Source organism: Triplophysa rosa, linkage group LG22, assembly GCF_024868665.1.
Source record: "Triplophysa rosa linkage group LG22, Trosa_1v2, whole genome shotgun sequence".
NCBI lineage: Eukaryota > Metazoa > Chordata > Actinopteri > Cypriniformes > Nemacheilidae > Triplophysa > Triplophysa rosa.
In genome coordinates this window covers 16,108,649-16,130,476 of record NC_079911.1, presented here as the reverse complement: position 1 = coordinate 16,130,476, position 21,828 = coordinate 16,108,649, and the positions used below count along the sequence as shown (strand labels likewise).

At 38.6% G+C, this 21,828-nt stretch overlaps 3 protein-coding genes across 4 annotated transcripts; 2 read left to right on the top strand and 1 right to left on the bottom strand.

The window, feature by feature from the left end:
• The first annotated feature begins 416 nt into the window (after nucleotides 1-416).
• Nucleotides 417-6,342, top strand: dhrs13a.1 (dehydrogenase/reductase (SDR family) member 13a, tandem duplicate 1). 2 transcript variants are annotated; one of them, XM_057320530.1, is made up of 5 exons: nucleotides 417-537; nucleotides 1,118-1,236; nucleotides 4,518-4,641; nucleotides 4,750-5,076; nucleotides 5,171-6,342. In XM_057320530.1, the coding sequence occupies exons 1-5, from the start codon at nucleotides 432-434 to the stop codon at nucleotides 5,428-5,430; spliced, it is 936 nt and encodes a 311-aa protein (XP_057176513.1). In that variant the 5' UTR covers nucleotides 417-431; the 3' UTR covers nucleotides 5,431-6,342. The 2 variants fall into 2 exon arrangements, with proteins under 2 accessions (XP_057176513.1, XP_057176512.1); XM_057320529.1 differs by lacking the exon at nucleotides 417-537 and adding an exon at nucleotides 544-927.
• Nucleotides 6,343-7,312: 970 nt separating this feature from the next.
• On the top strand, nucleotides 7,313-9,598 carry dhrs13a.2 (dehydrogenase/reductase (SDR family) member 13a, tandem duplicate 2). The gene is made up of 5 exons (XM_057321664.1): nucleotides 7,313-7,480; nucleotides 7,654-7,772; nucleotides 7,853-7,976; nucleotides 8,240-8,566; nucleotides 9,102-9,598. The coding sequence occupies exons 1-5, from the start codon at nucleotides 7,354-7,356 to the stop codon at nucleotides 9,359-9,361; spliced, it is 957 nt and encodes a 318-aa protein (XP_057177647.1). The 5' UTR covers nucleotides 7,313-7,353; the 3' UTR covers nucleotides 9,362-9,598.
• An 87-nt stretch (nucleotides 9,599-9,685) lies between these two features.
• On the bottom strand, nucleotides 9,686-20,039 carry si:ch211-176g13.8 (F-BAR and double SH3 domains protein 2). Its single transcript, XM_057321663.1, has 20 exons — nucleotides 19,843-20,039; nucleotides 19,467-19,564; nucleotides 19,265-19,310; nucleotides 17,916-17,992; nucleotides 17,166-17,310; nucleotides 16,941-17,074; nucleotides 16,778-16,832; nucleotides 15,987-16,115; nucleotides 15,778-15,900; nucleotides 15,081-15,176; nucleotides 13,503-13,619; nucleotides 13,259-13,357; nucleotides 12,967-13,119; nucleotides 12,737-12,859; nucleotides 12,557-12,640; nucleotides 12,265-12,457; nucleotides 11,285-11,508; nucleotides 11,074-11,206; nucleotides 10,933-10,994; nucleotides 9,686-10,856 (listed from the first exon to the last, which is right to left on the bottom strand). Exons 1-20 carry the CDS (start codon nucleotides 19,864-19,866, stop codon nucleotides 10,773-10,775), a joined length of 2,199 nt encoding a protein of 732 aa, XP_057177646.1. The 5' UTR covers nucleotides 19,867-20,039; the 3' UTR covers nucleotides 9,686-10,772.
• Nucleotides 20,040-21,828: the final 1,789 nt, after the last annotated feature.

Sequence of the window (21,828 nt, the reverse complement as noted above, 5' to 3'; positions counted from 1 at the left end):
TAACAGATTGACAGGACAGAAAAACAATATATAACAAAACAATTTCTCCCTATCCCAGTACTACTTCTCTAGCTTTAAAAAAATCAAAGTTCACGAAATTATTACTGAAGAACAAAGTTTAAAACTTCTGTTCCGTTTTTGTTCAGTGTTTAGACACACTAATAGAACAAATTAACTTGTCTCCCTTTCATTACACTTTTTTAAGTGAATTTATGAACAAAGTGCACACAATTGTTTGAAAAACAAAGTAAATAAAGTGCTTAAATAATAAAGTACTTTAACTCTCAATCTTTGGCTTTTTACCCCCAAAGCTCTACTGCCATACATCGCAGTGTTTTTATTCACGGAAGTGAAATAACTCCACACGATACTCCTTCGTTCTTCTCTGCTCAAAGATATTAATATTAACAAGATGCGCCACTGCCGTTACGATGAATGGGGAGGCGCTTGGCGCCGTTGTGTCACGTGATGGCGGACAACAAAACACAGCAGCGCAGAGAGGAGCAACGTGTGCAAAACTAGGTGTATGGGGAAAAGGTTTTCTATATTATACAATTATTAGCTACATTAGAAAATAAATAAAATCACTAGTAAAAACACATTAGTATCGATATTTTTTATGTTAGGATCGATCCTTTTCGATACAACCTCTGTATCGATACTTCAGGATCGATCCGCCCACGATATTTATCAATATCAAACAGCAGTTGAACTTGGGCGGGTTTACATTGGCTTGAGCTTTTTCGTGTTTCGGTCAGGATTTTCTTAAGTAGATAAAACGTTAGAGGTCCATCCATTTTAATACGATGCTTTTATTTATTTGCGGAGGAGTCGTCGCCGTTTATCTGCTGTTATGCGTGACGGTTTTTAAAATACCTAAATGTAAAAGCACAGCCAAACTGCACGGGAAAACGGTTATTGTGACGGGTAAGTGCTTTTGTTTATTCTTGTCAAACCGGCCCTCCTGCCTTCGTTTCATAAAAATGTTGTTTTTAAGCAAATCACAGATCTCGTCAACAGAAGTGTTGCACATCGCACAAGTTACTTAAATAGATAGCAAATTACCTCAAACTGAGGACATGCATTCGTGATCATCTGAATAATCACATGTTTTTAGGAGCAAACACGGGTATCGGCAAAGCCACAGCCTTGGATTTGGCGAGGAGAGGAGCTCGGGTGATATTAGCGTGCAGGAATGAAAGCAAAGCCCAGTCTGCGGTCGCGGCCATCCAAAGGGTAAAACCAAAGACTAAAACTGTGTTTCTGAATTTGCCCCCTGTCTCCTATATAGTGCACTATATTGGGTGTCCGCCATTTTATAGTGTTGTCCGAATTAAGTAGCTGTGTCCTAATTCGGGGGCTGCAACGGCAACCTTCTAAGGTCGCGGACTTTAAAACGAGGACTTTGTCTTCAACGCACACAGCCTCAAAGGTCCAAGAAGCGAACTGATATTAGACGGCCTAGCCTGAGACTCGCGGAGGATTTCCTAATTGCGTCACCTGCTGCTCCTGTTGAGTGAGACAGGTGTATCTGAGGTCGGAGAACTGGGCGTACCGAAAGGAGGGGGCGTACCGAATGGTCTTTTCAATTTGACACGAAAGCTGCCTGTTCAACATCAGCTTAAACGCTATTGGCCTACATCTAAAGCCACTTTTTTACTGTGGTGTTTTTTTATCGAAGATTTTAAATATGAAACCAATAATCTGCAGTTGATACTAGTGCCTACCTTTAAAATTGGCCTCGACGCGAATCTAATGTGCGAGTTCTCCGTGATCACCGGGCTGTTAGCGCCGCCAAGAACAGCTTGATGGATGCAAATACACCTCAAATTGGCCGCTGCCTCTAATATCACTTAAGTGGTAATATGATTATTAGCCTAGTTCTGGTTACATTTCATAATGGGCAATCATTGGTCTGATGAATCTATTAGTTTCGAGACTAATCATTTTGATTGAGGTCAGTCAGAGTTTCATAACTATACACAGCCTGGCTGTATGTATTTATTAGTTAAACGTAGTCTTGGAGCACTGCCTGTGTACTTTTGACTGAATTGTTTTTTTCCCTATTGTGCAAAAGTACTTCTTATACTTTACAATAAAATGTGTTTTGTATTTGATTAAAAATGAAAATAATCACATTACCTTAACCATATTTAAAATGAAAACGAAAAGAAGCAGGTGTTAATGTCATATTGCGTTTTATTGTAAATGTAAAATGAAGGTACAGGGGATGCACATACTGGATTTGAACTATTTAGAAATAACAGATATTTAAGGAACAGCTGATAAGTGTCACAATCAAATGTGAATTACAATTATTATTTAAAGGGTGGTACAATGTCTCTAAAATAATAACACTTACAACTGCACTAGCGTTTTATAAGTTCAAAGTAATTTACTTTCCTTGGTGTCATGATAGAATAACAACTTGTCATACTGTAAAAGGCATTTCTACCGTTTTAGTACAACTATGATTTAGTATATGTAAACGAAAACATGCAGAAAAAAACTGAAATACTCATAAAACATAACTAAAGCTGCTTCTAGATGAGTAAGAGCTATTTACTTAGGCCTACCTTCTGTAATTTATTACTAAGCAATTTAGCAAAAACACAGACTTGTCTGATAAAATTTTATTTAGTTTTTAAGGGCTTATGATCACAAATTCACGATTTGAAACCTTTGCATTACACACCTTATTGCGATCTTCCTGTTTAAAAGAAATGACTTAAGTGTGTGGTTAACGTTGATTGGTCAACTAAGTTGGGAAGAAAGTACCTTTGACCAATGAAAACCCTTTCGGCACGCCCCCTACCTTTCGACACGCTCATTTCCCCGACCTGCAGAGACCCCCACTTGTGTTGAGTGGCGACAGCAGCAGGACACAGCAGAGACGTTTCTGACTTTTTTAAACAAATACGGAGTCAGAAAAATGTTTTGTTTGAGTGAATATAACACGTTTATGTAGATTAAAACAGCCCAACAGTATATTAAATTAACCAACCTTATAAATTTAAAACCCCATAACGCACCAATAATGTTAACGAACAACATCATATATAAAATAAAACACTGAAATTGACCGTTTTTGTGAATTACATACTTTTATTTAACTCAAGTTTTGATAGGGCTGTAGTCAAGTCCACCGTTGTCGAGTTCAAGACAAGTCCAAGTTCAAAGAGGTTCGAGTCAAAGTCAAGACCGAGTCCAATTGAGACAGTCAAGTCAGAGACAGAAAAAAAATCATGACTACAAGACCACATACTTAACTATTGAGAATTTTTGTGATGCAAGAGACAGCATATCTTCTATTTTCATTATTGGTAATTTTGTTGCAAAAAGTTTCCTTTTAAGCGCACTGTCGATAAATTCTTTATGGTTTGTAAAACCAAATGTTATTATGCCGCTGCTCGCTGACATCGTGCCTGATGAATGATTGATGCTGTTCAGTTCGCGACGATGCATTCGTTCTATCCTTAAAACCCCGCGGAAATAACGTCGCTTTTGAAGGGCTCTCACTAAATCTTTGGTGTTTCAAGTCTTACGAAACCTTTACCCTAACCCTAACCTTACTCTAACCATCTAAACTACCTATGATTGTTAAAATTGACGAAAAAACACGTTTGGGTGATGACGTCAGACTCGAAACACCAAGGTTAGTGAGAGCCCTTTTGAAGTAACCTTTGAATCGGGACAGTCGCGCTGCTGTGACGCAATCGGTCTTAAAATGTAGCCTTCTAAGGACTTAATAAAAAAGCAATGAAGACTTACAATATTTTTTCTAAATATTTGAATAATGGACTTTGCTCTCTGGCTTTTTGTTAATCGTTGTACATATTATTGAAAATGTATTGTATATACATTAATGTGTGATGTTTAGATTGTACATCTTGTTGTATATTATGTTAAGTGAATAAAAAAAAGGACTCAGCGCCCGAATTGGGACACAGCTTTGTTGTGACACTGCTATGGGGGAGGGGCTCTGTACAGTAGCGAGTTGTGCAATTTCAATTTAAGAAACAAAACTCATGGTACAGTTGTTGACAAGTTTCATTATTGGTCGAAATCATGTTGTTTTACTGTAACCTTAGCCAGCAGTTTTCGAGATATCGGTTTCCCCCCATTTAACCAGATATGACTTGTCCTTGTATTAGTGAAATAGCTGGCCGGAGGTGTTGCAAAAAACCGCCGAGTGCGGATACTTTGCTTAGAGGGTCTTTGCTATTCGATGTGCCGCTAATAACCGTTTCCAACACTAGGAGGCGCATGTCTGTTACCAGACGAATCCGCCCCCCTCCCAATCCTTTTTGAAAGTTTGTAAAAAACGACATGTATTCTCTGTTAATAAATATATTATTTGAAAGATTTGGTATCTTATATATAAATATTAGCAATCTCTTATTAACAAAACGATCGTACTTGAGGCAATGTCCGGTCTAGTATTTTTAAATGCTTTGTAAATGCATTTCTGTGAAATTACTGTTTTGATAAATGCATTTGATTTGATGGGCACATAGGAAACAGGAAACAAAGAGGTGTTGTATATGCACTTGGATCTGGCAAGTCTGCAGTCTGTGAGGTCATTCGCTGAGAACTTTCTTAAGAACGAATCCAGATTAGATATCCTCATCAACAATGCAGGTATCTGAATATTTTCTTTTCAATGTCATGATACAATTACTAGTATGTTTTGTAGCATTTTTTCTTTAATAAATAGTCATTTTTAAAACCGTCTCATTGTGTTTGTAGGACTTTTAATGGGCGGCAAGACTAAAGATGGCTTCGGAATGATCTTCGGTGTCAACCACCTCGGTCACTTCCTGTTAACTGTGCTGCTATTGGATCGTCTAAAAGAGTGCGGCCCCAGCAGAGTTGTCACTGTCTCGTCATTGGCTCATATGTGGGGGAAGGTTGACTTTAACTGCATCAACACTCATAAAGATCTTGGGTTAGGAAATTCTGATTTTGCCTCGTTGAAGTTGTACAGTCACAGCAAGCTTTGCAATATCCTCTTCACTCACGAGCTGGCCAAGAGACTCAAAGGCACTAATGTCACCTGCTACAGTCTTCATCCAGGTCAGCCTGTGTTATTTACACTAAACATTTAATAAAGCACATTTAGTTTTTGTGTTTCAAGACTCATACTTTTCTAATGCTGTTTTCTTTTCAGGAGCCATCAAAACTGACATCAACAATAACAGCAGCCTGTTGTGGCGGCTGGTAATGACCCCAGCTATGCTGCTCTTCTTTACCGATGTGGATTCTGGAGCTCAGACGTCTCTTCATTGCGCACTTCAAGAGGGTCTGGATCCCCTGAGCGGATGCTACTTCTCGAAGTGTGCCGTGGGTAAGGTTCCCGCTAAAGCCAGAGATGATGCCACAGCCAAAAAACTTTGGGAAGTCAGCGAGAGGCTCTGCGGTTTAGCATAGGCTTACTGTGTGCCACTTTATGTCCATTTATATAGAATTGCATTTATTCAGAGTTTCCTGTGTACATCTTCAATAAAAACAAACTTTAGGTCCCATTAACTAATAATTGTGCACAAATTGCATACTTTTAGTGATCAGACACATATACATGAGCTTTCGGCACACGGGGACCCGAGTTTGAGTCCGACCCTGGTCATGTCCCGATTCCACACCCCGTCTCTTACCCACATGTTCCTGTCTGCCTCCACTGTCCTATGGAGAAAAGCCCCCCCTCCAAAAATTTTTTGTGTACTTTAGTTCATCTGTGAAATGTTTTTCTTGAGTCACAACAGGTACGCACTAAAATTTGTGCATCTCCATATAAGGGCTTTCCGCAAAACCTCCCCACACAGCTATTTGTTATTGTGAATGTGTCTTTGTATTCTCTAAAGATGAATTTGAGGGCAAATGCAATGTCTACAAATAGTCAAATGGTAGTTTTTTCAAAACCACTTATACAAACAGAATGTCAGACTATGCAGAGTCAGATTCATTAAAATTTTATGCAGAAACTTTCAAAAACTTCAGATCAAGCTATGTTCAAGCTAATTCTTTTTCTCAGTTTGTTTTGCAGGGTCACTTAATTTAGCAATTTCTGAAATACATGAATACATCAATATTTTTGGTTAATTCTGTGCTTCTAAGATCACACTAGGGGTTTATTTACTGTTGTTGTTTGTTCATAATATGAACTTCATATATAGTTTTAAGCACTGAATAAAATTATTCTATAGTGTTTAATAAAGGTTGTGTGAGTCTGACATCCTGTAAGTGAAAGTAAGTAAGTGTGCTTTCTATTGTAATATTGAAAACCTTTACATACAGTATGCTGCAGTACTTTTTGTTCAATAAAATTCAAGAAGGAGAAATGCTCTTTTGTCTTGCACATTGTGTTCATATGATATGTAACTTGTTGAAACCCCTGGGTTTAAGTATTACATTTCCTGTAGTTTGTATATGTAGATTCCCACTGCAACATTAAATGAGGTTGTTGTCATACCAGAGTATAGACGTAACACTAGGTGAGGTCTTTATTGTGCTGAATGCCACCTCTCCCTATCCAAGAATTAGATCACTATGGTGAAAGAACACCATACTCCGTTTCTTCTGGGTTGTCACAAAGAATGCCAACAATTCATTTTAAATGAATTGCTCAATAATGTTCAAAGACTTCAAATAGTTTGGCAGTGAGTAATTATTTGGTGATGTCACAAATCAGCTTTGCATCTTGTGTGTATGCATGTAAAAAAACAACATTTAATTATTAATATTCTGTTTAATATCTACAATTTTTTAGAATAGTAAACTGCAGAATACTACGTTTATAAATGAATTGATAAAGTCAATACTGTGGCATGCTTTTGTGCATATTTACTAAGGTAAGGTTTAGTAATTTCTCATGCTCTATTATAAACTATAGTATGCTACAGTTTTTTTACGTGGGCCACTAGCACTTACAATATTATTTTATTACTACCTTTAGTCGTTTTGTATATTAACTATTAGTATAATATATTGTGTTTTATTAGTTATAAGATACCTGAAACCTGACATGCATCACTTACAATCATAAAATAACTTGCTGAATTGACAAAAATAGTTACTTTCAATCTCTAAGTAGGTGCAATTCTAAGTGCAATGCTAGCCACATTTGAATGGTGACCAATTTAGCGTCCTATTCGTGGAAAGTGTACTGAACTAAAAAAAACACCTAAAGACAAAACGTCACTTGGCGGTCTTTTGTTCGCTCGAGCACGCGCAAACCGGTCCGGTGAGAGCTCGTGGCGTGATGGAGAAACCGTCGACCGGTTTATCAGGCTCTGAATCAGACGAAGTGCATAAGAAGGGCTCGCGGACTCTTCATTCTTGCAGCAGATCACAGCCATGCTTCATCTAATCATCGCCGTCGCTCTCATCGGAGCTCTTTATGTCGTTTTAGTGGAGACTCTGTTTAAGAAATCTAAATGTAAAGGCACCGCCGATGTGACCGGTAAAACGGCTATAATTACAGGTGAGAATTTAAATAAACTTTATTTAAAAGTCAAAATCACAACACCTGTTCCGGCGCTCGTGCGTTTATCACGCTGACTTTTCCTATTTATTATTTGATATAAACAAACCTCAGAAATCGCTGATTGTTGAACCAGTTTGTTTATAGCTTATGTTATATTTAATTTGTTTTAGGTGGAAATACAGGTATCGGTAAGGCCACGGCTATGGATCTGGCTGGCCGTGGAATGAGAGTGATACTGGCTTGTAGAAACCAGCAGAAGGCCGAAGCCGCAATAAACGATATTAAGAAGGTGAACGCAGCATTTTATCACGCTGTATGTTTGATAATATAAAGTATCGGCTGTTTATTGACAGGATGTTTGTTGTTCAGGCCACATGCAGCAACGATATCGTGTATATGGAGCTTGATCTCGGGAGCCTAAAATCTGTGCGAGCTTTTGCGGAGACTTTTCTCAAGACTGAGTCCAGACTGGATCTGCTCATCAATAACGCAGGTCAGCCAAACCTTATGCTTTTTATAAGAACTGTCCTGCGAAAACGTAACAAATTCCAATGGCTTCCATTACAATGATAAAACATCAGTTATTATCCATCAAAACCATTACAAAATACCTTTATGTAGTGTGTCGTGGGCCTTTTTCCAGATAACATCCCACCAACAAAACCCATCGCATTAGACGGTAGAAACCAATAATCCCAACCAGAATTACTGTGATGGTTTCTATTGTTAACATAATACATGGCTTTTTATGTGTAGGTCTGGTGGCTGATGGTAGAACCACGGATGGCTTTGGAATAGAGTTTGGCGTCAACCATCTTGGTCATTTTCTTCTCACCCATCTTCTGTTGGACCGTCTGAAGGAGAGTCCTGCGTCCCGAGTCATCACGGTGGCCTCCATGGCTTACCGCTGGGGCAAGATTGATTTTGATTCTCTTATTTCCACTAAAGATCTCGGATCAGGACGATACAGTTGGCAGTTTTTCCAGGCATACTGCAACAGCAAACTGTGCAATGTCTTATTCACTCATGAGCTGGCCAACAGGCTGAAGGGTTCGAATGTGACTTGCTACAGTGTTCATCCAGGTAAACCACATTTATGGGACAACGTCATGTTACGTGTTTTGTGTGAATGTTCAGTATCAGGAATCTAATCTGGCGTCATCTGCAATGTTCAGAGACATTTCTATTTAAACAGTTTGTGTTGCTGTATTTCTGTTTAAGTATTCTCTATTGAAGATGTTAATCACAATTTATGTTTTGGGATTAAAGGTGTGTACAAATTTTAGATGTCGAAACAAGTTTGGGGGTCTTAAAAGTGCTGATTCTCTTTAAAGTGCATATATGTTGCAACATGCGTTTTTGAACCAAAAAGGAATTTTTGTGTGCTACACACTTGCGAAGAGAAGCTGTAGAAACCGTAAGATGCTCCAGCAATTAAGCAGGATTGTTATTGTATGATACATACCAAACACAAATTTACTAAATATCACAAAAACCATGTTTTGTTTAAATATTTAAGTACATTTGTTGACTATTATTGAGTTACTCTTACATTTTTCTTACACATTTGATGCTACACAAAAGCATGTAACTGAATCATCTTTCAACCTCTGTGCAGGTGTCGTGAAGACTGAGCTGTCCCGCCATGTGAGTCTCTGGCAGAAGGTGTTTATTGAGCCAGTGGCTAGACTTCTTTTCCTGGATCCAAATACCGGAGCCCAGACGACCCTCCATTGTGCCGTTCAGGAAGGAATCGAACATCTGAGTGGACGTTATTTCTCCTGCTGTGCTGTGGAGGAAGTCTTTGCCAATGCCAAAGATGATGCAGTGGCCAAGAAACTCTGGGACGTGAGTGAACGACTCAGTGGACTTTCATAAACATGTCGAAAGCATTTTAATTCTGGTGGATGGAGCCCCTGTCTGGTTTCTAATGACTACAAATGTACACTTGAAAAAAATCCAAGTATGAAGTGATGAAACTGACTTGCTGTAGAATGTTCTGTTTATAGACTCGCAATTGTTATTTACAAAGTTTACAGTGTTTTTTACTTGTATATGTACTTGTATAGATGTTGTGTTGGTGTTTTTTTATTTTGTATTAAAGTATCTAATGGATTCATCGGTATCCTCATTTATCTTTAATTTTAAAAGTATATAAACTGTGACACAAAGTCGCAACCAAGGAAACTCACCTAGGTATATGACTTCAGTCTCGCTGTCTGCGTAAAATCAGGTCGTGTACAAAATGCACCTAACACGTAAAAAAATCTAGTTTGTAACAGGTCTTTCCAGATTTACTAATTCCATGCAATCTCTTTCCAAACTAATCCACATGAGGTGTTTGACTGGTGACGTTCTGCACGTTAGCAGGTTTATGAAACGCATGTCCCACTACGTGTGGAATTAAAACATTTCTTAAAGTTGAAAGATTTTGCACGTCTGTAGGCTTGACAGTGGCCGAGCGTGCACGTACCATATATTTTATTTACGGCTTCATGCTGTTTCTTTGTTTTTCCAACGAAGCTACAAATTTCACAAACATTTACTCATTTTATTACTTTGCGTGTTTGGATCTGAACAATGCTGAAGATGCACGTTGCAGTTTTTGAACAACACTGATAAAAAAAGAACTAGAGATCTGACGATACGGAATACTGTAAGCATCGTCCTGAGCAAACGGGAAAAAGTAAATCTCTGAACTTTTATGACTCCTAAAGTAACTCACAAAATGCACACTGTAGAATTCTAAAGGTTTTCTTTCTATTATGGACGGAATAAATGACACTAAATAAGAAAGTGAAAAAAATTAAGCACACTTCATGAACTAAACGATAAACTAAAGTGCTTGTGTTTTGCATCCTGGAATATACAACAACAGAACAGGAAAATATTTCTTTAAATGATAAGATCTGAAAGAAGTAAAATACTGACTCGTGTGTAACAAACAACTTTAAACTACTTGATATATATATTGTATAAGTGCTTGCATAAAACTTTGCAAGAAAGAATTCATATGTATACATTCTAAATTGTCTATATGTTGCTATATTAAAATTGCCACTTCCCTTATAAAGCCAACTTTTCCAAAGGCTTGTTTTTATCTGCCCTTAAAAACTGAGTCAAATGGTCTGAAGTGTTAAGCAGTATAAACATCTCCAAGTCATGGAGAAAGCTGGGCTGTCTCCAGAGTATTCACCCTGCATCAAGTATCTTTCATCTGAATTTCAACAACATCCAGTTCATGCATTCTAGCATGTCATCCCTGTAAAATCCACCTCTAGGGCGGCGCTCACACCAGTGTAATCTCCACCTCTTCTCTCTTCTGCACCTGGCCCTGCGCCTGCTGTTTCGGTGGCAGAGGTGCAACTCGTACCTGCAGAGTACAAAAACATCCTTAAGACCTCATACCAAACTGGACCTCAGCATCATGAAGGACTGAGTATTCTTACGGGTCTCAGAGTGCCTCGCCTGCCTTCTGCTGGAGATCTGGATGATGGTGTGAGGGCGTGGCCTGCGGAGAAGACATCAGATATGATTGGAGGAGCTACAGACTCCTGTGATGCATTCTTTGCTGTCTTTTATGTGCTTACTGTGGCTTGAGACTTCTGGGGTTTGGTAACCATTTAAAGTGTGTGTGGTAGCGAGGGTAGACAGCAAATGGGATACTGGGCTACAGGTTGGAAATGGTGGACAGGGTGGAGGATCCTGAACTGATGGAGACACCTAAGAAACAATTACAAAAAAAGACATTAAAGCACTTTTATAAGATTTCTCTGATTCTTCCTTGAAAACCAGCAGAACCTGCACACTGAAGCTCCGGTGTGTCCGTGGACACTCTCGTCCACACGTGTCCTCCACTAACACCGCAGGAAAGACTCCCACCGCACCATTAAACTCGCCCTTCCAAAACCCATCATCCTCCTGGTTGTGTTTGCTGAGGATACGAATAACTGCGCCTTCAGGAAACGACAACTCATCTTCGGTCTGGGCTTTATAGGTGTATAGAGCCCTCGCCAGGTTGATAGCTGTGTAGCAAAGCAATAAAGCAGAACATGTCAATTTTTGTTTGTTGATGTTTTAAAAAGACGAAAAAGTGAAAATTATTTGCATCATGTTGTTTGAAACATGTATCTTTCTTCCAAGGGACACAAGTCAGCAAATACCATAAAAATGAGTATAAACATTATTTGGGTTCCAAGGAAGAAAATTCAAACAGGTTTAACACAACATGATGGTGAGTAAATGATGACGGCATTTTTGGGTGAACTCTGCCTTTAAAGGTCCAATGTGTCATTTTTTGGAGGAGCTATTGACAAAAATGCGATATAATGAACATAACTATGTCTTCAGAGGTGAATAAAGATCTTACATTATGAAGTGTTATGTTTTTATCACCTTTGAATGTGCTATTGCTATCTACATACACCGCGTGTCCCCTTGCATGGAATTCACCATGTTGTGTCTACGGTATCCTTAAACGGACAAACTGCTCTACAGAACGCATCTTGTAAATGTGTTATTTCCTTCGGCAAAGAAGTGAAAACGTGACGACATCTTAGCCCTGTGTTACCCTCCATAGTGCTTCGAAAGGCAGGGGTGGAGTGAACGTTTGGTTGCAATTCATAACCTCGCCGCTAGATGTCGCTAAATCGTACACACTGGACCTTTAAGCATGAAATACAAATATGCACTGTCATTTTAGGAACACGGAGTTGTAATGACCAACACATGTTTAAGGCATAAAGAGATAACATTTATCATTTATTTGTGTGTGGTCTCACCGCCGGCGGGGCTGATCGGGCAGCTCAGGTTGAGTGTCTCTAACTCTGGCTCGTGGTCCGCAGAGGTGCCGGAGGTCTGTGACTGGGCGTCCATACTGGAGAGAGACTGGAGCATGCTCAGTACAGAGTTGGAGGACGGAAGCTGCAAGTATTTCTCAGGCACATACCCCACCTGCCCTGCTCCATTCCTAGCCTGAAAAACGCAAACTTGTCTAATATACGACAACAACGTGACAACGAAATGTGTGTGTTTGGATACAAGCGTCTGCTAAATGCAGAAATGTAAATGAACCTTAACCCAGTCCTCCATGTCACCATCATCAATAAGCTCCAGCACTTCCTGTCCCTGGATAGTGAGCTCATCAGGTTGGGATGCCTGTGGAGCAGCTCAAGTAAATGACAGAATGATGAATAAGATGGATGGATAGGATGATGATAAAGGGTCTTGCGTGACCGTGAGAGCGAGCTGTACCTGATAAGAGTAAAGCACAGAGCAGGTGAGGGGGTAGGTCCTGTGAGTGCTGGAGGGGCTTGAACTGCTGTCATCCAGGGTCTCTGTGTCCTCTTCATCTTCTCTGTCATGATCTACCGAGGGCTACAAAAACAAGAAATGCAAATCAAGTTTAAGCGGTTCTATAGACTTGACAATATAATATAATATAATAATTACAATTCAACTGTAGTTGACTTGTACTGACTTACAGAAAATGAAGCATCATGGGTATTGAGAGCAGCCCATCTCTCATTCTCCAGCTCCTCCATCACTTGGTTCATGGCGCTCTTGAGCCAGACGTCTACAGCCACGCCCACGTCTCTGAGCTGGTTCAGACGAGCCTCTGCTTTCAGTTTCACTGTCTACAGGAAGTGAACACATCAACTTCCTGTCCTGTTGCTTTAAACCTGTATGATTTTCGTTTGGATCTTTCCAGCAGATGTGATGGGCAAATTCAGATCTGGACAGATATACCAAAATGTGAACACAAACACACTTCACCTCTGATTTACGAATGGATTCTCTCGCATCGTCCATTTTTATTTCCAGCTCGTTGTTATTCTGGTCTTGTTGATGTGATTTTTCATAGTTTGACAGAGTCTAAAATACCACCAAACACATCACGTTACACTAAACAAGCAAATCTTTAACAATACATGCTGCATAACAAGACAATCCAGTTTACAAGATTCTCTACCAAAGTACATGAATCGACATGCTTGAACAGTTTGCGGTGACCTCTCACCCTCTGCGTGAGGATGATGTTCTTGTGCTCTCTGGCCACACGTGTGGCCCATTTCCGTGCTTCTTTATTCAAACTGTGCTCTTCGACCGTGCCAGTCTCACTTATAAGCTCAGTAACCTAATGAGAGAGAGAATGTCGATGTTTTTTTACACATAAAATGAAGTTCTGCAGTTCCGTTCTGTCGTGTTTGATCACTTCTTCTCATGTACTGTATATGCATTGCTGCATGTCAAAAGTAGGATAAAAAGCAAGACTTACAGTATTATGTCTGTAAATATTGAGCGAGTAAATTAGTTTTAAGTGATGTCAACTCTTGAATAAGATGATGTATTGAGAGGCAGGTTTATAGACCGGCTCCTGTTCACCAGAAACGGAATGTTACGACTGTTTCTGGAGGAAATGGGTTCAGCGTAATACAAATTACTAAAGCACCACATCATCCATCTCACTTGAAACACAGAAATACGCTTGTTAAACACAGCACGCATAGCAACAGCATATAGCTCAAAGTCATAAAAATACATGTTCCTGTACTGTAGTGCTGAAACACAAAGATCATGGGTTCGATTCTCAGTGAACACACAAACTAATAAAATCAATAAAAGACCAAATGTAAAAAGAATAGAAATTACATTTAGTTTTGCAATAAAACTAAAAGGTAACTATGTTCCTCAATTGGTAGGGCATTGGGTTTGCACAAAGATTGTGGGTTTCCAGGGAACACACAAACTGGCAAAAATATGTGCTTTAATTGTTGTTTGGATAAAATGTATTACTGTAAATTTGATTAAGATCAAGTATTTCTTGTTTTCAAAGCTTTACATTTTTAAGGACAGGGGAATGTTTCAGAGGGGTGTGGGCAGGGTCGCTTCTCAATGCCCTCTTTTCATAAGGCGCGCTGCTTCCTGTCCATTTTTTCTCAGCCCTTCCGCCCCACCAGCGCCGAGGGCTGCATCTCTAATGTTTTTATTAGAAACAGACTAATGCTTGTTTGACGAGGAAAAACAAAAAGAGAGCAAACAAAATAGCCCCTGTGCTGGTGAGCTGAAGGGCAAGAGCAAACATGAGCAGCGGGTGGCGCTGTTGCACAGCTGAAAAAAAACAGTGGCACAGTCATAAAACGTCTCTTTATTTTTAGCATTTTTCTCCGTTCTGTTTTTACCTACCTAGTATATGCTTTTGCTTTAAAAATATTTTTTATTTTTGGTCAAGCTTCAAGCTTAATCATAAAACTTTGTTATTGTTTAACTGTAAACATCATTGCAGTCATACAGTGAATTGCTTGTGACGTTTTGTACACATTTGTAAGTTTTGGATTGGTGTCTTCTAAAGGATTAGACATAAATGTGTGTGTATATATGTGAAGGTAATACGTTTTAGGTTAGGACTGTATGTATTATTAATAAGTCCTGAAAATATGTATTTCTATATTTACATTTACATATTTACCCACCAGTATGTCAGATTTTTAATAAGCATGCAGTATGGGGAAGGAGCTATTGACGTGTATTAGAGATGTGTATGCATTTCATTTTTTGTGCAACTCTTTCAAAGGTTGCTCTGTTGAAAGCAACATACCGAATCATTTTCACAGGGCTGGTACTGGAAAGGGGCGGCTTTCTGAAACACAGAATTCTCTTGAATGAAGAGCTGCTGGTGAATATCCTGAGTCACCTACAGACACAAACACACACAATGACTTTAATAATTAAGATGTTACAGTAACACAATAAAACAATCTCTTAACTGAAGGAACTGCAGACTATCAAGTCAAATCAAATTCATGAACAGTCTGTGTGTGCGTGTGTAATGTGTGCTGTAACTTGACGCTGAACCAGAGACATTTAACCTGAGACAGCGTCTCGTGAAGGTGAACGGAAACATTGTGAGAATCGTCAAATTACAACAACAACGCAAAACCACAAACAGACCTAAACATTTACCGTTATTAACAACACACTTTTTATAGCATGCACTTATTTATATATTTATGCTAACTAATGTCAATTTTGTATTGATAAATTTAACATCCTTATGATATTTTCACGTCAATAAAGCTAAAAACGCCATCTTCACTAACACGAAGGTCTCTAATGAATCTTTTAAAGTGTCACAGAGCAGGTAAATTTCTCTTTTTTAGCTCTGTATTGAATGCTTGAGCTGGGATTTGATCCAATAACCCTCCAGTGGCAGATCATATTACCTGCTCTACATTTAGCCGCTGTGGTTCAAGTGTTTTTCCACAGCGGTGTATACTCAAATGTGTGTGACTCACTCCACTGGACGTCTCCAGCAGACACTGGAAAGTGTCCCGAATGCTTTGAGATGTCTCAAGCTCCATCTGACACAGCGAGATCAGAAAACTCTGTACGTGATCGTAGAAACCTCCATCTAGAACCTCAACACAAACACGAGTTATTATAAGACATCGTGGGAAACAAAAAGTTTGCATGAAACCAAAGTTGAAGAATGTTGAGGTTTTACCTTGATGCAGTTGATCAGATCTGTCTGATAATATCTGTTTTGATGTGCGTTAGCTGCCGCCAGCGTTAGCAGATAGTCGTTCCTCGCTTGAGTGGCTTTGGATTTCCATTCGTTTCTCTTGGCTTTTAGCTAAAATCCATAAAAAATGCATGCATGTTTTGTCAAATTATGCAACATACCTGTGTATGAAATTCAGTGTATGAAATTTAGCGGCGCATAGTGGTGAGGTTGCGAACTGCAACCAACGGCTCACTCCACCCCTCCCTTTCGAAGCACTATACGGTGGCTGATACAGAACTAGGATGTTGTTACGTTTTCGCTGCTTTGCCGAAGGAGATAACATATTTACGAAATGCGTTATGTAGAGCAGTTTGTCCATTTAGGGCCACTGTAGAAACAACATGGCGAATTCCATGCAAGGGGACCCGCGGTGTATGTAGATAGAAATAGCTCATTCTAAGGTAATAAAAACATAATGCTTCATTATGCAAGGTCTTTATACACCTCTGAAGACATAGATATGTATATTATATTGCATATCTATCTAAATCACACATTGGACCTTTAAATAACAACCTGAATCATATCATACCTTTCATTTCCACTTTTTGTGTTTTGCACAAGTCATTTAGAAATGTTTTTGGTACTAAAATTGACAGTATGTATTTGTAGTATATGTAGCAGAACTACATTTTGTCGGTCATTAGGTTTTGATTTTTGTGGTTTTGCGCTGGGTAACCACACCCACACCAAATCATGTTGTGTTTGTTTTGGACATGTGTAACTCTTACCTTCACGCTAGCTCTCTTCAAACTGGACCGTGATTGGAACAGGCTGAGCTTAGACCTTGCAGGAAAAGCAGGAAAAAAAAAAGAAAAAGAAAACATCATTAAGACTCTGCCCTGTTTTTGGGGCAAGTGACATCACTTCCTGTGCAGGTCAGCAAGTACATACTTGGCTTCCATGTCAGCTTTCTCTCTCACGGCCTGCGCTGTCTGTTCTGCCTCCTGGTAGGTCTTTCTGGTCTTTGTCAGGTCTCTGATGGTGACCTGCAGATCGGCCTGAGCTCTGGCCAGCTGTTCACAGCACTGAGAGCGACGGAGCGCAGATGAACAAACATTTTCATGCACTGGGAAAACTGTAGGGTCTTTCAGCTCTGTACATCTGAGGTCTGTTTACCTTTTTCAGTTGTAGATCTTTCTGCACTCGCAGAGTTTTTACAGGATCTGAGATTTGGTTTCTGTAGTTATCACATCCGTTGATACGAGACTGGCTCACTTTCATCACACCCTCCAGGTAGGACCTCCATAGGGCCCAAACCTTTCTGTACACACAAACACACATGTGAAGGAACAAAAGCAGATACGTTCGCTAAAATTAGCTGAAAACCTAAGCGCTTAGGTTGTGGGTTTGATTCCCAGGGAACACAAATCCTGATTTAAAATGCATAAATTGAATTGAAAAACTGTAGTTGTAACTGTAATTTTTTCTGGAGTTGTTGGGTCAATTTCTTACTAAGCATTTTTGTCTTGTTCTTACTAATACAAATATCTAAAAAGTCTTAAATCAACATACATTAACATGACAAGGAATGTGACCTACGACATAAAACAAGTCTTGTTTAATGAAAGAAAATATATATAAAAAAGCACAAAAAAGACCAACAAATGGAATTAGTTACCTTAAGAAAAGGGTAAAACAAAATAAATTGGCAGATTGTTTTGCTGGTTTTAAACATAAACTTACTTAATTCAACATTAAAAAAAATGTTGGGTGTGAAGTAAATGTATCTTGATTTAAGAGTTTTTAGATATTTGTACAAGAAAACAAGACTTAAATGCTTCAGAAAAAAATTATTCATCTTAGCGTCAAGTGAAAACATGCATATAAATTAATAAATTTTAGATCACATTGTTGTAGTTTTCAGACCTGGTGTCTCTTGGCTCTTCTGAAGGGGCTCCGGACCACTCGCGCTTCAAATACTGAGAAGCAAGCTTATGCAGAGCCTGCAAATGAAAATAAAACATAACACATATATCAATATCATAATCATAAACATCCATATGTCATGTCATACATCTTGATTTTTGGTAGGGTTAATATTAGTTTAAAAATGTATATTTAGAGCCTTCCACTAGTATTTTACATTTTCACTCCCACCACAGCTGTTGAGCACAAACATGACTAAACAAAAACAGAAGTGAAAATGGAAACAGAGCCAAAACTTTCTGTAATAGATCTTGTCACTCCAACTCAGAGCAAATGTAAAAATAATGGAGAATGCTTTTTATCTTTTAAATCTGAAATCTTCACAAGTACCCCTGTCTGGCTGATTGATGCTTGAATCTGACACATACCAGACAGACAGCAGTGCCAAAGTGCAATTTTATAAGCGAGTAAGCAAAGCTTGCATGTAAGGCCAAAGAAATGTACACTTACTTTCCATTCACAAGCAAATCACACAATATTTGACTGATCCACAAAATTCATGCAAAGCATTTCTGCAAACCAATTCTGTTTTTCTATTCTGGACCATAATAACTAGGTTGCTATTAGGAATGCAAATATCCTTCTTTGAAATGATAAGTGACAACGCTGTAGCTGCAAATACAGTAGGTAGATTTTTGAAGATACTTGTCAAAGCAAAACCCGCCATCACCACAAATTAGCCTCTGTATGGTGTTGTGAGTCAACCCCAGTGTACTAACAACCTTCAGCAAACTTTAAAGACGAACCAATATCCTAAAAATCCCAGAGTGTCAGAAATGACTCAAAGGAAAGACAGTGACTAGGATTCTCTAACACACAGAGAAGCTCGTCTCCGGATGCCTCCTGACCCATACACCACAAGCTGGCATTGTCACACAAACCTATGGGCTGCCAGCTCTACTGATTCGACTCAATGACTCTGAGGAGGAGAGACGGATTCCTGTTTTCACGAGCCAATCAGCACGTAGCAGCCCTGCAGGTGCACAAGATTCAGATCCAACAGCAAAGAATCTCTCTCTCTCTCTTTCAGACAGCTGGCCTCGCTTACTGATCTCATTGATCTTTTGAGTATCGCTCTAAAATGCTCCATCAGCATATTAACCTGCAAGTACAAACCCTGGGTGTAAAAATGCTCACATGCAATTATACATTATGTAAATCAGGGTTTTGCCATATATTCATTTACTGTATAAATATGTTTTTAAAAAGATGTTTTACGCTTCATGCTTACATGCAAAAAGAAAAAATAAACAGAGGTCAAAACACAAGTAAATGTGGTCAACACTTACCTGAGAATAATCTTTCTCTATCAGTGCTTTCTTCTGGGTGTAAATCCTGGAGGTGACACAGTAAAACTGCATCAGATTAGACACTCAAGCAGTTTAAGGACACATATGGCTAAATCTGAATACACGTTTGTATATGTTTAGATGGATATGCCAACTAGACTGACAGTGAACAGTCAAACATTCAAGCTTTGTACAGATGTACCTCAAATCTTCTAGAAACTCCCAGTCTGTTTGGTGTTTGAGTTGTAGTCTGTTCAGCTGCTCTGTGTGAGTTTGTTTGACCTCCTGTGTGACTTTTGCCTGCAATACACACAATCACAACATCTGATTCTGATCCACATCTATCTATCTATCTATCTATCTATCTATCTATCTATCTATCTATCTATCTATCTATCTATCTATCTATCTATCTATCTATCTATCTATCATCTATTTATCTATCTATCTATCTATCTATCCATGTGTGCGCTTAATTAAACAAATAAGCAAGCAAGACAAATATAAATATATTTACATTAGCCGAAAAGACAAGAGAGATTATAGTATTGTATTATATACAAACAAAATCGTCCTACCTTTCTTGGAGGAGGAGGCTGCATGTCTACTTTTAGATATAAACTGGAGAAAAGTTTTGGACATCTGCAGGACGGAAAAACTGAGTGCGAATACTGCTCTCAGAAACAGAGAAGAGACAGCTGAATGTGTCGGTCAGCCCAGCCGTGCACGCGCTTTACTGTAACTTCAATTTAGAGAAGCAAAATAAAGCAGAACAGCGCCGCCCAGTGGCTGGATTAGCATACACCAATGTTATTAGTTTTCTCCATTGCTTTGGTGCAATTCTTATTAAAATACCATTTGCCGATTACATCAGCTATATCGCTAAACATTTTGAAGCTCTAAACCTTTTTTGCAAAAAAAGAAAAAAGCCGTGGCTATATCGTCAGCACGCCTGTAGCGATTACATCATAAAAAAACTTTTACTTTTCTTCTTCTATTGACAACAAGCATTTTGTCTCGCTCCTAACAATGACACAGGGACTTACTGTAATATTTTCATGGCACTGACAATTACATGAATATTTACATTTGAGAGATGAACTTTAGCGTGTAGTCAACTGTGTGAGTGGTACTGTTTGAATTACTTGAGAAATTGCTCTTATTAATTTGCATATATTAAGGATGATTCGATAAATGCACCAAAGCAAATGATACAAATTTAAATGCTCTCCATTACCAAGAGATCTCATTATGTATATTGGTGAGACGATGCCCTCTGGTGGTAAACCAAGGGCTCCATGGCATAGAGTCCATGCCCGGTTTTAATATAGTGGATTCATGTGAACCATTTATTAATGTTGCGTTTTCACAGGTTACTAACGTTCATAACTCATGAATAAATGGTTCACAGGTGATCACTTTACATTAAGGTGCATTTTCACAGGTTACTAATGTTCATAACTCATTAATAAATGGTTCACAAGAATCCACAATATTAAGGCACACTTTCATGGTTTGTTAACATTTTATAACTCTTAAGAGATGTAGCCTTGTATCATGATCTGAAAGCATTCTGGAGGGCACCATAAGACATTCGGAATCGGATCAAGTAAGCAACATGGTTTGAAAAGTGACATAAGATATGAAATATAAAAATAATAAGAAAAACCAACATAACACTCTACAGTTTCCAGTCTGACAGCCTATTTTGCAAATAAATTATTAAAATTTAAAAATGGCTCACTATTTGGCAGGTATTTCGTTAGATTCCCTTTTTTATTTATAACTGCTTTATAATGCAATTGTAAATTACTTATTAATCATTAATGAACACATTTACAAATGCTTTATAAAGCGAACCTTAATGTAAAGTGTTACTGGAATATCTCATGATATGAGCAACATCTTCAGTAAAATAGTGTTCAGGCAGTGTGATTCCATTTCCATTCATGACGTCCTCAGGCACTGGGTCACGGGTGTTTTTTTGGAGATGTAACAGAAGACAGAAGCATCCGGATTAATTCTTTACTTGTCTGGACGTTGAGAAGATGTTTTTCTTTATCATGGAGAGGATAATATCACCATCCACCACTTTTAACTTATATGGACGCCCAGGATTTTTTTGTTGCTGAGCTCAGCGGTGTGTTTTTCTTTTTTTCAGAAGGTACCAAATTGTTGATTTGGCCGCTCTTAATGTTCCTGGTATCTTTCTGATGAATTTGTTGTGTTTTTGAAATCTAACTATGGTCTGTTTCACTTGCATGGAGATCTCCCTGAACACCATGATGTGGGTTCACAGCAACAGCTTCCAAATGCAAACACCACATGTAGAATCAACTCCAGACCTTTAACATGCTTCATTTGTGAGGAAATTATTTAAGGAAAAGCCCATACATGTGAATAAAACAGCTTTTGATTCAACTGTCCAATTACTTTTGGTCCATTGAAAACAGGGGGAGCTTGATATTAAAGAGCTGTAATTCCTAAAGCCTTCAGCTAATCTGGATGTGAATACACTCTAAATAAAGATGAGCGTGTGCACTTTAAGACAATATCCATTATAA

Excerpts from the sequence above, each read along its gene's own strand:
- dhrs13a.1 (XM_057320529.1), top strand. The coding sequence starts at position 807 with ATGCTTTTATTTATTTGCGGAGGAGTCGTCGCCGTTTATCTGCTGTTA. Across the intron at positions 4,642-4,749 it reads TATCCTCATCAACAATGCAG|GACTTTTAATGGGCGGCAAG; the intron begins GTATCTGAATAT and ends TTGTGTTTGTAG. Across the intron at positions 5,077-5,170 it reads CTGCTACAGTCTTCATCCAG|GAGCCATCAAAACTGACATC; the intron begins GTCAGCCTGTGT and ends TTTTCTTTTCAG.
- dhrs13a.2 (XM_057321664.1), top strand. The coding sequence starts at position 7,354 with ATGCTTCATCTAATCATCGCCGTCGCTCTCATCGGAGCTCTTTATGTC. Across the intron at positions 7,977-8,239 it reads TCTGCTCATCAATAACGCAG|GTCTGGTGGCTGATGGTAGA; the intron begins GTCAGCCAAACC and ends TTTTATGTGTAG. Across the intron at positions 8,567-9,101 it reads TTGCTACAGTGTTCATCCAG|GTGTCGTGAAGACTGAGCTG; the intron begins GTAAACCACATT and ends ACCTCTGTGCAG.
- si:ch211-176g13.8 (XM_057321663.1), bottom strand. The coding sequence starts at position 19,866 with ATGCAGCCTCCTCCTCCAAGAAAG. Across the intron at positions 17,311-17,915 it reads GAAGAGCCAAGAGACACCAG|AAAGGTTTGGGCCCTATGGA; the intron begins GTCTGAAAACTA and ends TTGTGTGTACAG. Across the intron at positions 15,177-15,777 it reads TGCTGGAGACGTCCAGTGGA|GTGACTCAGGATATTCACCA; the intron begins GTGAGTCACACA and ends TTGTGTCTGTAG.